Raw genomic sequence first — 12723 nt, forward strand, 5'->3', positions numbered from 1 at the left:
CACAATATCTACAGGTCATATTTACCTGTAAATATATCAAATAGAAAAACATAACTAACTCAATTTTTCCCAAGTCTCAGCTGTTTCAAGAAGAGTAAACACTGCAGTGAAAACGTGGCTTATTTCTCTGAAAATTAGGTTGACGGCTTATTTATCAGTGCTTAAAGAAGCAATTCACAATAATATTGGAATGTATGGATTTTCAAATTCCAGTGAGGTAGGTTCAGGAGATATTCCCAGTAAGTGAAGTTTAACCCTTAGGCCAAGACCAATGGATACAAGTAATATTTTTTCCTAAATTGACTTGGCAATTCTTCTCACGTTAGGGAAACCCAGTCAGCTACCTTAAATTCTTTCCAAAGCAAAGTAAAATGTATTAAAAAAAAAAAAAAAAAAAGCCTTGGACTCAGAATAAAAACAAAATGCAAAACTGTCAAGGAAATGTCTTTAAAACCACTTACAATTCTATTTTCTAAAAAGCTGAAGTTAACATTTTCTTTCAAAATTTTATGTCCAATTATACATACCTGCCCTGATAGGAAGAAGAAACTGATCAATAGCAAATACCAGTTAATAATAAACATTCCTGATAAATAGTTGCACATTTCTACTGTATCAACTATTTTCCCTTGATCACAAAGTTAAACTTCTTGGATCTTGAAATGGGGTTGGAGAAGAGTGTGTGTGTGGGGTTCCTCTTTGTGAACAAATATTTCTTTTACTATTTAGATATTTATACATTTCCACAGGTTTTTGCTCATGAGTTAAGAATATAAAGAACTAGGCCATAAATATCACCTTTTGTTTCTTGAGTTAACTCAAAATTTACAACTTGTTTCCCATCAATAAATCATAAGTGACATTTCCTTTCAGCTTTACAGTAGTGTTTAAGGCCATAACAGAACTTTAACTTCTACTGAAGTGATATCAAATATTGCCAAAGTACAATCACACACATTTAGTAAGATTGTAAGAAATTTAAAAATGAACTCAACTCTGAAAATGAAGAGAAACAGATTGTTTATATAGATTTTGCCAAACCAATTTAGAAAATAAAGTAACTTAGAACATTGTGACTATTTTGAGTGGTATTCTTAAAAATTCTATCTAGATACACCAATAATGATCTTAAAAACTCAAGAATTAATATAGAGTTGTAAAAGGTGAGAATAAAACTTTATAGAGGATAATGAGTGCACCTTGCTGATTAAAAGGATGAAAAGTTCTAACTACTGTTTCAGGGGGTCTGTTCAATTCTCACCTTCCCAGTGAGGCCTATTCTGGACTTAATGCTGGCCAACACTGCAATCTCTCTACCTCTGCGTACCTGGTCTTCCTTACCCTGTTCCACGTTTTCCCCCCATAGCATTTATTAACTTACATATGGTATGTTGATTGCTCCTTATCTATTATTCCTTGCTAGAATGTGAGATCCATGAAGACAGGAACCCACTGTTCACCCATTTGTATCCCAAGCATCTATAACAGTGCCTGACATGTATCAAGTGCTCAATAACTATTGAGTGACTTGCAGTTTCGTTTCCTTACTGCATCATGTTGTTTAAAGATGTCACTTTCCGTTTTGCTTTATTCTTAACTCCTTCCTTGCTCAAGAGAGCCTTCCCTGATCCTTCCAAAGCATAAGTCAGAATGTAATTAATAATTATGCTATGGTAACAAGTTGTCCCAAAATGTTTACGTCAATACGTTTACTTCTCGCTCATGCTAATATCTAACACATTCAATGTAGGGAGAGAATTTGAGGAAGTTTTGCTCATATAGTCACTCAAGACCCAAGCTGACAGAGTTGCACCATCTGGAACATGTCATGTACTCGGTCACTGTAGTAGAGAGAAGCCTAAGGATTGTACAAGGGATTTTATTTACAATGCCTTTCCTTGGAAGTGTCACATCACTTTCAGTGCTATTTTGTTGGAATAAACTAGTTAAAATGGCCCCATCTAACTTCAAAGGGGTGAAAATTTAGAGGAGCATATGGAATGTTTGGTAATCATCACAGTATCACATATTATAACTTTTTAAATAAGGTCTATTTCCTCTACTAGAGTGGAAACTCAAGGGCAAGAGAGGGTGTCGTTTTGATCTCTAATGTATTCCAAAGATCTGTTATATATAGTGGGGACTTGATAAATACTTGTCAAATAAAAAGTTTAAAACCAAATATTAAAAATAATTAACCTTTTTAATTTTTTAAAGAAAAAATACTCTCCATAATAAAGCATTTGTTTTTACGTCCATCAGTAGCCAAATGGAATTTGATATAAACATTTCCAATATACCAACTTTGGATAAATGCACAACTTAGAAAATAACTCAATAATGCATGCATCAAGATGCTACCAACAAATTCATTAACATCCAAGATTCATTACTGTATGTCAAAGGTCATACAGGGTTAACATTATTTTCATTACGATGAACTGTCAAATTCCAGTGAGAACTGTTTGCCTGAATCAAACTATTTAATCTCTAAAATCGGAACCTAGCACTCTCACCACCCACCCAGACCTCCCTACACTCACACACATGCATACACACTTAAAAACTGCCCATTAAGGCATTATAATGGAAAAAGAAAATAGAAACTGAATGAGCATTTGTAAACGTGGGATATCATTTAGACAACTGTATAGACAGAAAATCCTAAAAGTGTACATAAATAAAAGCCAATAAATGATAAGCTACAGAAAGCCACATCTAAACATTTTAAGATAATCTCACTACAGTAAACAGATTTGACAAACTGAAACACTAGAGCCATGACTACAGGCCTTGCTCCATTCCAGCACAAACAAAATCTCTAACCATTTTAAGAACAGATGAGAATCCACATGCAACAAAGGAGATATAAATTACTTTTAATTAAAAAAATGAAAAATATAAATCCTCGTTAAACACTTCATTTAAAAATATGCTTTATTTTAAAATGTGGTAATGCTCAAAGATGGCAGTTGACTTCACTCATATATGTAAAAATGTTCATAAAATATCAATACATTGGTTTGTAAGTTATGTACTGCCCTCCAGCTAAACTTTTTTCCACCAAATTCTCAAGTAACTGTTGAAAAAGAGGTCTATGTTCTAAGCCCACCATTATACTAATCATGGTTAATTAAGTTCCAGAGCTAAAGGTGAACCATTCATGAAATAGTTTTTGATGTGATGGAAGTCTCATGAGCACACAGATGTAAAAACAGCTAAGTGATAAACCAGCAGTGGCTTTTTTTTCTGTTTTCCAGGTGTTAAATTAATTTACTCTAAATTGAGCAACTGTTTGGGAATTATAAAAAGTGAAAAGCTCACCCTTCTTTTCCAACCTATAAGAGAAATAGAAAGGTGATGATGAAGTTCACTACTAATAGCGTTTCCCACATTCTGTTTAACACCTAATTCCAAAATACAAATGTTTGAAATGGTTTTTGAAGAGAAATATCTACAATGTTAAGCTTGTCTATGCTAAATAAATGTAACCGTTTTATTTACTTAGACATGTATTATTCTGATGCTAACCATATTTAAACGTCCATGACTGACCCACTTAATTGGAAAGGGCTCTCAATAACTGCACATAATCTGCATCTGTAGTGTTAGAAAGAATCCAGTCACTGTCCATTTTCTGATGTAATTTAACATTCTACAGATCCGTGATGGAAATACTAAGCTGAAAGGCCTTGAGAGTATGCCCAGTACAAATTTCATTTTTTGAAGAAAATATATACATGAATATACAGAAAAAAACGATTGTATAGTCACTAAAGTATTAATAATAGCTGTTTCCAGGTGGTGAGATTATCACTGAAGATTTTGTTACGGGAAACTATTCTCAAAAAAGCTAGCTTAAGAACCAAAGGGTATTACCACCAATGAAACTATTGTCCTTTACTGACTTCACATTACAAACTTTTAAAGCTACCAACACATGTGAATTTGTCAGAATGGCTACATACAGTCTGATATATTGTTGGCCAAAAAGTTCGTTCGGGTTTTTGGGTAAGATGTTAAAAACCCGAACAAACTTTTGGGCCAACCCAATACTTGAAGAAGATCTCTTAAAAAATGGAAAAATACCAAGATCATGGTCATAAAGGAATAGATTTGCTCTAAAATTAAAAACAACTGATAATCATTAGGCTTCCTATAGATACATAATTCTATAGGAAAATCAGTCTCTAACATCTCATCTTTAAAAGTTTTAAAATGTTTTCCTCTATTATCTTTTTTGCTAGTTTTTTAGGTACTTATACCAGTTTAGACTGAATATTTATATTATTATTTCCATTCACAAACATTTCTCTCTGCACTAGTAACAGCACTGCTAATCAAAACTTACACTTAAGCCATTTAAGACTGTTTTAGATCTGTGGCTAATTATCTGGCAAGAATAAAAGAACAAAAAAGTTTCACATTAGCAGCAAATTGACTAGATTTAAGGGTCTTGATTTTTTGTAAGCCTTTGGAAGCCTGCATGTTAAACACTGGTGATTTTTATATTCTCAATGGAAATGGTGATGGCATTCACTTAACCAAGCTAGCTCAAATTAAGAGTAGTTAGAACATGCAATAAAAACAAAATTGTCAGTAAATTCCTATTTTTCAGACATCACCAAGATCATCTTATAAATCAGAATAATTTTAGACTCCAGTATAGTTTTCAACCATACTTACGATACCTAAAAAGAAATAAATGTGTGTACACACACATACTTTTCATACCTCTTTACATTATATATTCACATTTACTTTAAAAAAAGTCACATGGAGAAAATGTAAACTTGAAATAACATTAAATTCTATTGTTACATAAATGATCTGCTTTATTTTCAAAACATTTGTACAAGCTACACTTTCACTTATTACCTTACTATGCTTTGTTGAAAGGATGTGCCTTACTTACTTTAAGCTTTTAAGAATATTAGAAATAACAAGATTAAGTTCAAGTACACAAAGTCCTTTAAACTATTCTGGAATATCAATTTTTAAATGGCCAAGTCACAATGAGTAGATGAAGCTCCCCATATGTTGATGGCATACTACGGAATCATAAAGAATGGAAAAGCCAAAAAACTGAAATCTGAGATATCAAATCCATTCTGGGGAATTATCTTCAGACATCTTAGTAAAAAAAATATATATGCACAATTTTTCAAGACTCGTGAACTTTTTAGGATTAGCATATTATTTAATGTGCTTGAAACTATAATAAGTGTTGACTAAGACACTAAAAAAGCTAAATGCCTCTCTCAGACATGAGTAGACTGATACTCTACTCCCAAACTGACAAGAGCCCATGTTTTTATATAACTGTAGGCTTTGAAGGACAGCAGGGAAAAAAAAAAAAAAAACAAACCTTACAAAAACTTATTAATCACATTTGGCTGCCCATCATTTAAAATGTCAATAAATCTAATCAATTTAAATTATAAATATTAAATATTCTCATTTAATAAAACACCCACACAATGACAAGAATGAGACTTTAATCAGTTTTAAGTGGAGTTTATAACACTAAGAGATAAAGGGTTGTTAACAAACACAATAACAAATGGACATCTGATTGGTATGAGGCATTATCCTGTACACATCGTAATTTTTTGTGTATCCTCAGTGCATAGCATTTACACACAGAGCCACTGCTGCACAGCACAAGAGTATCTGAAGAGGCTGAATCAGAGTAAGGCTGTTTAACAGACTGAAATTTTTTAGTATATATATTCTATATGAAAACAGATTGAACTTTTGAACTGGCAGGGTAGAAGGCAACTCTGCCAAACACTGCAGTTAAAGCCCCCACTTTAGTGCACAGTTCCACCCCTTCCATCTGCATGCATAACACATTAACAGTATTTAAAGGTAAACGAGGCACTTTGTGGCAACCACAGCCATCGTTATGAACATATTGCACAAATTTTCTAGAACTAAACAGTAACTTGTACCCTACTTTTATTTTTTAAAGCTGAAACATTTGATGCTGCCGGTAAACTCCACTTAAGTTTATAACCTGTGCCACAGCAAAGAATGGTGATGCTATTTATTCAACTACCCTTTAATAATTATGGCAAAAAATGTTCAAGAGGAGCTACAGAGGACTTGGGATGGTACAGGGCCCAATTGTAAGCTTTCTTAAAAGTGATGCCTTCAAGTAACTTCAGACATGTAAGCGGCTGCACATCCAAAAAGTCTAAGAAAACATTCCAGAAACTCAAAGAGATTACCTACAGAATGCATTTCAGGCTAATCATGAATACTGTCATAAATAAAGTTTTAATTAGGACTCAAAAACCTTTCAGTCATAGCAATTCTTGTCAAATTCTATGGGCGTGGTAACTGAAATAAAGGAGAGTAGTATGTATAATATATATTTATATATATATAATATATATAATGCCATTTTTCCATTTCCAATGACTACACCATAAAATGTAAGCAAGGCTTCTCAAAAACACTGAAACATTCAACATCAAAACCCTCATTCAGACCTTCACATTCCAAAGGAAAAATAATAACAGTGCAAAGCCCATTATAATGTCATTATTTATGACCTGGCCCTCCATGTTACATATTGGAACCATACAAGTTACACTTTAATATACTGTGCCCAAAACTGTAACAAATAACAGTATTAATAACCATCTTCAAAACATGAATAGTTGGTTTTCATTTTAGTCAACAGTTTTCAGCTTTTATGAAAGACAAGGTGACATATAAATTTCAATGATGAGATCTTAGGAATAGGTGTCTCTAACTTTACCAATTTAACTTAGGAGCAGTCAATCAATTCTCTATATATCAATGTTTAAATATAAATGTGTAAATCCTAACAGCTTTGTTAAAAATTTTAAAATTTTATTTGTTGAATGAAACTGATGAGGTATGGAAAACATGTCAAGATTATTTACTAAGAGTATTTTAGATGAAGTTCTCCCTAATCTATTTACCATCAAACTCTATATATGCTGCTCTAGTAGGTCCTATGCAATCTGTATTTGTAAATTAACTAGGTCAGACCACAGCTAGTGAACAATTTCAGCACCAATAAGTTATTGAAAATGAGATTTTACACCATTAAGAAATAAATTGGCTGGATGGTCACATGTTTCAAGGTCAAGGTATAATTTGAAAGATACCAAATTTCTGGGGGAAAAAATCCTTTTTAATCATATCTTCACATTAACTTTACAATAGTAGTTGTACTCTGCTTAAAATCGTATGCAGTCTGGGCATATCAAATATATGATATTTAAGAAGTGAAATTGAAGCCCTTGTCCTAACTCTAGCACTATGAAGAAATGATTCAACACTGCACATTTAAAAAAATCTATTCTTTCAATAGCAAATTGATAAAAGCATTATGTGGGACAATTTCTACTGAAAAAGTAAATGACATTATTTGTGCAGTGTTGAAAATTTACTGCAACTCTAATTTCCTTTTTAACACAAATAACGTCCTTTTAAATATAAACATTATATGTATTCAGTATTCAAGTAAAATTCCCTAACAGTTAATGACATTTAAAAAATGTGCAAAACTGCAAAACTCACTGTAATGAATGTGTAAGGTCAAAAGGGTGGAACGGCTGACATCTATTGGATTGAATAAGTGCATCATAAATCTTTAAAGGAAAAAAAACCGCTTACTGTAGAATCTCAAATTGAAATTTCCTGTGCAGCATTACAAAACATTTTATATTTAATGAGAAAAAAGAAGCTTTTAGGCAGCACATGAAGCATCCACAGCAGGTATACGATTGAAAACTAATAAAATAAATGTAAGTTGTTGACTGATGTAGGTAATAATAGCATCTGACTTTTAGCACTGGCCTTGATTACACAGGAGATGGAGCAGTCATTACAATTGAGAAAACATATTTAATAAATCATTGTCAATTTTTATAATGTTTCAAGCCCATTCTTTGTCGATAGCCTCCACATTTATATGGTTAAGTCATTGTTGCTGTGTTTCTTATCTATGACCACATTATTTTTATATCCCTTCATTTGTGGATTCTTAAGATGTTGTGGAAGGTTCATTCCTGTACCCCAATACAGATTCACTCCCTCTAGCTGCCTTTTCTAGCACCAATATGCTTAAAAAAAATAAAATGCACAAATAACAAGCAGTGACAGCGGCCAATTCCTCAAATGTCCAGATTAACAACTGTAGCATGCTAAAGAAAGGTGCGTGTAAATAGCTGGAGATGGTATATGGTCCAGAGTCCAGCATAAAACATATTCCTTTCTGAGCATTCCCTCCATTCCCCTAACCCGAATACATGCATTAGAATGTAGCAAAACCCTTTAGAAACTCCTCTTAGCCAACTGCAAACTTATCTGTTGCCACAAGTGCAAAGGGGTAGGATGTGAACCTGTATATCACAAAGCTCTTTAGCCACTTCAGTTGGTGACAGAACACAAAATGAGAAATTCCTACGTATACACATCAGTCTGTCTCCACTTTTTATAAAACTGGAATAAAATGGGAAAGTGCCATCTTTATTTATCCTAATTGAATTTTAAATGTCCTTTTGACACAAAAAGGTATATACATGACACAGCTACACAACCTTTTTTCAACTGGACAACAAGTGTCAAAACCCTGTGGATGTATAGGGTAAAACAAGATTGGTCAGGAAAAGAGAATTGTTCCTATAACTGGTAATCTGACACAATGTCCTATTGCCATTAAAAAAAAAGGTCCATTTTCAGTTTATTCAAGTTTGTTTTCATTGTGTTTTATCCCTCTTGATAAAAAAAAAATCAGACTTTTGTAATTTGTGTATGCTGATCTTCATCAAAAGGTTCATTCTCTGGATCAGAGTCAGTGGTGTCAGAATATCTATAATGATCAGGTTCATTGTCACTAACATCTGGTGTTACAGAAGTTGAACTGCTAGCCTCTGGATTTGATGGCTCCTCTACTGTTTTTGTGAAGTACAGCTTCACCTAGAGAAAGAAGAGAAAGTATAAATGGAAAATCCATAAATCTGACTAATCTTAAATTACTTAAAGATACATATTTTTGACAGATTCATTTTTAAGTACTATGACACATATGATCTTTAAAGGGCCTTTTAAATGACCCTCTTCTTAAGATTTCCTACACTTTCTTTCTTGGTATATACTGAAAAGAAACTGGGATGTTAATACACTATATTTTTTAATAGGCATGTTACAAGCATTAACTAAATAATTCTGCAAAAGAAATGTATTGAGTTCAATAGTCCACATAATCTATTTTCAATCACAAAATTAAACTCACAAAGAGTTGAGTTCCAAAAGAATGTTTCACTTAACTACTTATCTGAAATTCAATGTATTTTCTGATACAAACAATACTAAAAAATACAAATACTACACTATGTAAAATACTGATTAACAATGATGTTTAGGATTCCATTCACTCTAAAAACTTCACCAAAAGGGAGTAATAAGAAAGTTAATATCCTACAGTGCTCTTAACAGTGAACCAACAGCCTTGTAGGCAGAGCTGAAATAACTGTCAAAACAACTCTAGGGCTTCCCTGGTGGCGCAGTGGTTGGGAGTCCGCCTGCCGATGCAGTGGACACGGGTTCGTGCCCCGGTCCAGGAAGATCCCACATGCTGTGGAGCGGCTGGGCCCATGAGCCATGGCCACTGAGCCTGCGCGTCCGGAGCCTGTGCTCCGCAACGGGAGAGGCCACAGCAGTGAGAGGCCCGCGTACCGCAAAAAAAACCCCCAAAACCCTACTCTAAACGGTAGGTATCTATTTTAAAAGAGAGAAAGCTGTAGCTCAGAAAGGTTAGGGAACTCGCTAAAGGCCACATATCTAGTAGGTAGTGGATGTGGGATTTAAATTAGATCTGACTTCAAATCCTTTGATCATTCTATTATATCTACAGCCCCTCCCCCATGATCCAAGAATCATTATCAATTTTTCTCCTTCTCTTACATCCAATATCCAATCCATCAGCAAATCCTTTTAGTTCTACCTTCAACTAGCCTCCCAGCTTTCATTCTTGCCCCTCTCGAGTCTATATTTTAAAGGAGGGGACAGAGTAAACTTTTAAAGACAAAATTCAGATTACATCTTTCCCAGGCAGAAAACACTCAACGTCTTCACACTTGGACTGATGTGCGTTAGTCAAAACAATTTCTTATCTATTGCTCCTCAAATAAACCAAGCTCACTCTGTCTCAGGGCTTCTGCACCAGCTCTTCCCCCTTTTCCCAGATATTTGTATAGCTCACTCATATGTTTACTTATAACTGAAATAGTTTTTATTTGTAATTACAAATATAAAACCTATTGCAATATTAAAACAGAAAATAATAAAGTTAGAGGAAGTCACATTTTAAAAGCTAATAATTGAGTAAAATATAGACAGAGAAAAGAAAGTAAATGGAAACCTACGAATTCTAGAAGACACTACTGAACACTTTAAATATAAGATTTAAAGGCACTTATTATTAGATCCATTTTCACTTAAAACAGGTAGCCCCCCCCTTTATTTTTATTATTACTAGCAATATTTTTTTTATTTTTTTTTGCTTTATAACAAATTTAATCAGTTATACATATACATATGTTCCCATATCCCCTCCCTTTTGCGTCTCCCTCCCACCCTCCCTATCCCACCCCTCCAGGCGGTCACAAAGCACCGAGCTGATCTCCCTGTGCTATGCGGCTGCTTCCCACTAGATATCTACCTTACGTTTGGTAGTGTATATATGTCCATGCCGCTCTTTCACTTTGTCACAGCTTACCCTTCCCCCTCCCCATATCCTCAAGTCCATTCTCTAGTAGGTCTGTGTCTTTATTCCTGTCTCACCCCTATGTTCTTCATGACATTTTTTTTCTTAAATTCCATATATATGTGTCAGCATACAGTATTTGTCTTTCTCTTTCTGACTTACTTCACTCTGTATGACAGACTCTAGGTCCATCCACCTCATTACAAATAGCTCAATTTCGTTTCTTTTTATGGCTGAGTAATGTTCTATTGTATATATGTGCCACATCTTCTTTACCCATTCATCCGATGATGGACACTTAGGTTGTTTCCATCTCCAGGCTACTGTAAATAGGGCTGCTATGAACATTTTGGTACATGTCTCTTTTTGAATTATGGTTTTCTCAGGGTATATGCCCAGTAGTGGGATTGCTGGGTCATATGGTAGTTCTATTTGTAGTTTTTTAAGGAACCTCCATACTCTTCTCCATAGTGGCTGTACCAATTCACATTCCCACCAGCAGTGCAAGAGTGTTCCCTTTTCTCCACACCCTCTCCAGCATTTATTGTTTCTAGATTTTTTGATGATGGCCATTCTGACTGGTGTGAGATGGTATCTCATTGTAGTTTTGATTTGCATTTCTCTAATGAGTAAAGATGTTGAGCATCCTTTCATGTGTTTGTTGGCAGTCTGTATATCTTCTGTGGAGAAATGTCTATTTAGGTCTTCTGCCCATTTTTGGATTGGGTTGTTCGTTTTTTTGTTATTGAGCTGCATGAGCTGCTTATAAATTTTGGAGATTAATCCTTTGTCAGTTGCTTCATTTGCAAATATTTTCTCCCATTCTGAGGGTTGTCTTTTGGTCTTGTTTATGGTTTCCTTTGCTGTGCAAAAGCTTTTAAGTTTCATTAGGTCCCATGTGTTTATTTTTGTCTTTATTTCCATTTCACTAGGAGGTGGGTCAAAAAGGGTCTTGCTGTGATTTATGTCAAAGAGTGTTCTGCCTATTGTTTCCTCTAAGAGTTTGATAGTTTCTGGCCTTACATTTAGGTCTTTAATCCACTTTGAGCTTATTTTTGTGTATGGTGTTAGGGAGTGATCTAATCTCATACTTTTACATGTCCCTGTCCAGTTTTCCCAGCACCACTTATTGAAGAGACTGTCCTTTCTCCACTGTACATTCCTGCCTCCTTTATCAAAGATAAGGTGACTATAGGTCCGTGGGTTTATCTCTGGGCTTTCTATCCTGTTCTATTGATCCATCTTTCTGTTTTTGTGCCAGTACCATACTGTCTTGATTACTGTAGCTTTGTAGTATAGTCTGAAGTCAGGGAGCCTGATTCCTCCAGCTCCATTTTTCGTTCTCAAGATTAGCAATATTCTTTTTTTTTTTTTTTTTTTCTTTGCTGTACGTGGGCCTCTCACTGTTGTGGCCTCTCCCGTTGCGGAGCACAGGCTCCGGCTGCGCAGGCCCAGCGGCCATGGCTCACGGGCCCAGCCGCTCCGCGGCATGTGGGTTCTTCCCAGACCGGGGCACGAACCCGTGTCCCCTGCATCGGCAGGCGGACTCTCAACCACTGCGCCACCAGGGAAGCCCCTACATGCTATAAAAATGGAATGAAGAGAGAATTTAAAAAGAGAAAGGAGGAGGGTATGGTGAAAGGAAGAGAGAAAAATGAAGTAGAATAAGAAATAGGAAAGGGGAAGAAAAAAAAATGGCAAACCACCATTTGGGAATGTTTACAAGTCAGCTTTTTAACCTGGAGAATTCTCATCTAGAAATATAAATAGAAATATACACATACATATCACATTTAGATAAAAGTAAAATGAACCAAATAATTCCATAATAAGAGGAAGTAGACAGAGTTTTAAAAAGAGAAGGAGAGGGGAGGATGATCAGAGGCCTTACAGAGCACATGAGATTGAAGTTAAGGTTAGAATGTGAGGCACAGCCATGTGAAGGGCAGGGAAAGGCCAAGGGTGGAGAGATT

General features: G+C 34.9%; 1 protein-coding gene across 1 annotated transcript in view; it reads right to left on the reverse strand.

Moving 5' to 3' along the window:
• Window positions 1-2182: 2182 nt before the first annotated feature.
• Window positions 2183-12723, reverse strand: part of PTEN (phosphatase and tensin homolog) — a 94715-nt gene continuing 84174 nt past the window's right edge. The window contains exon 8 of the mRNA XM_081223530.1: window positions 2183-8961. Within this exon, the coding sequence (XP_081079656.1) occupies window positions 8776-8961 (186 nt within the window). The 3' untranslated portion in view covers window positions 2183-8775. The remainder of the gene's footprint in view (window positions 8962-12723) is intronic.

Source organism: Mesoplodon bidens (genome assembly GCF_964165515.1).
Source record: "Mesoplodon bidens genome assembly, chromosome: 1".
NCBI classification, from domain to species: Eukaryota; Metazoa; Chordata; class Mammalia; order Artiodactyla; family Ziphiidae; genus Mesoplodon; species Mesoplodon bidens.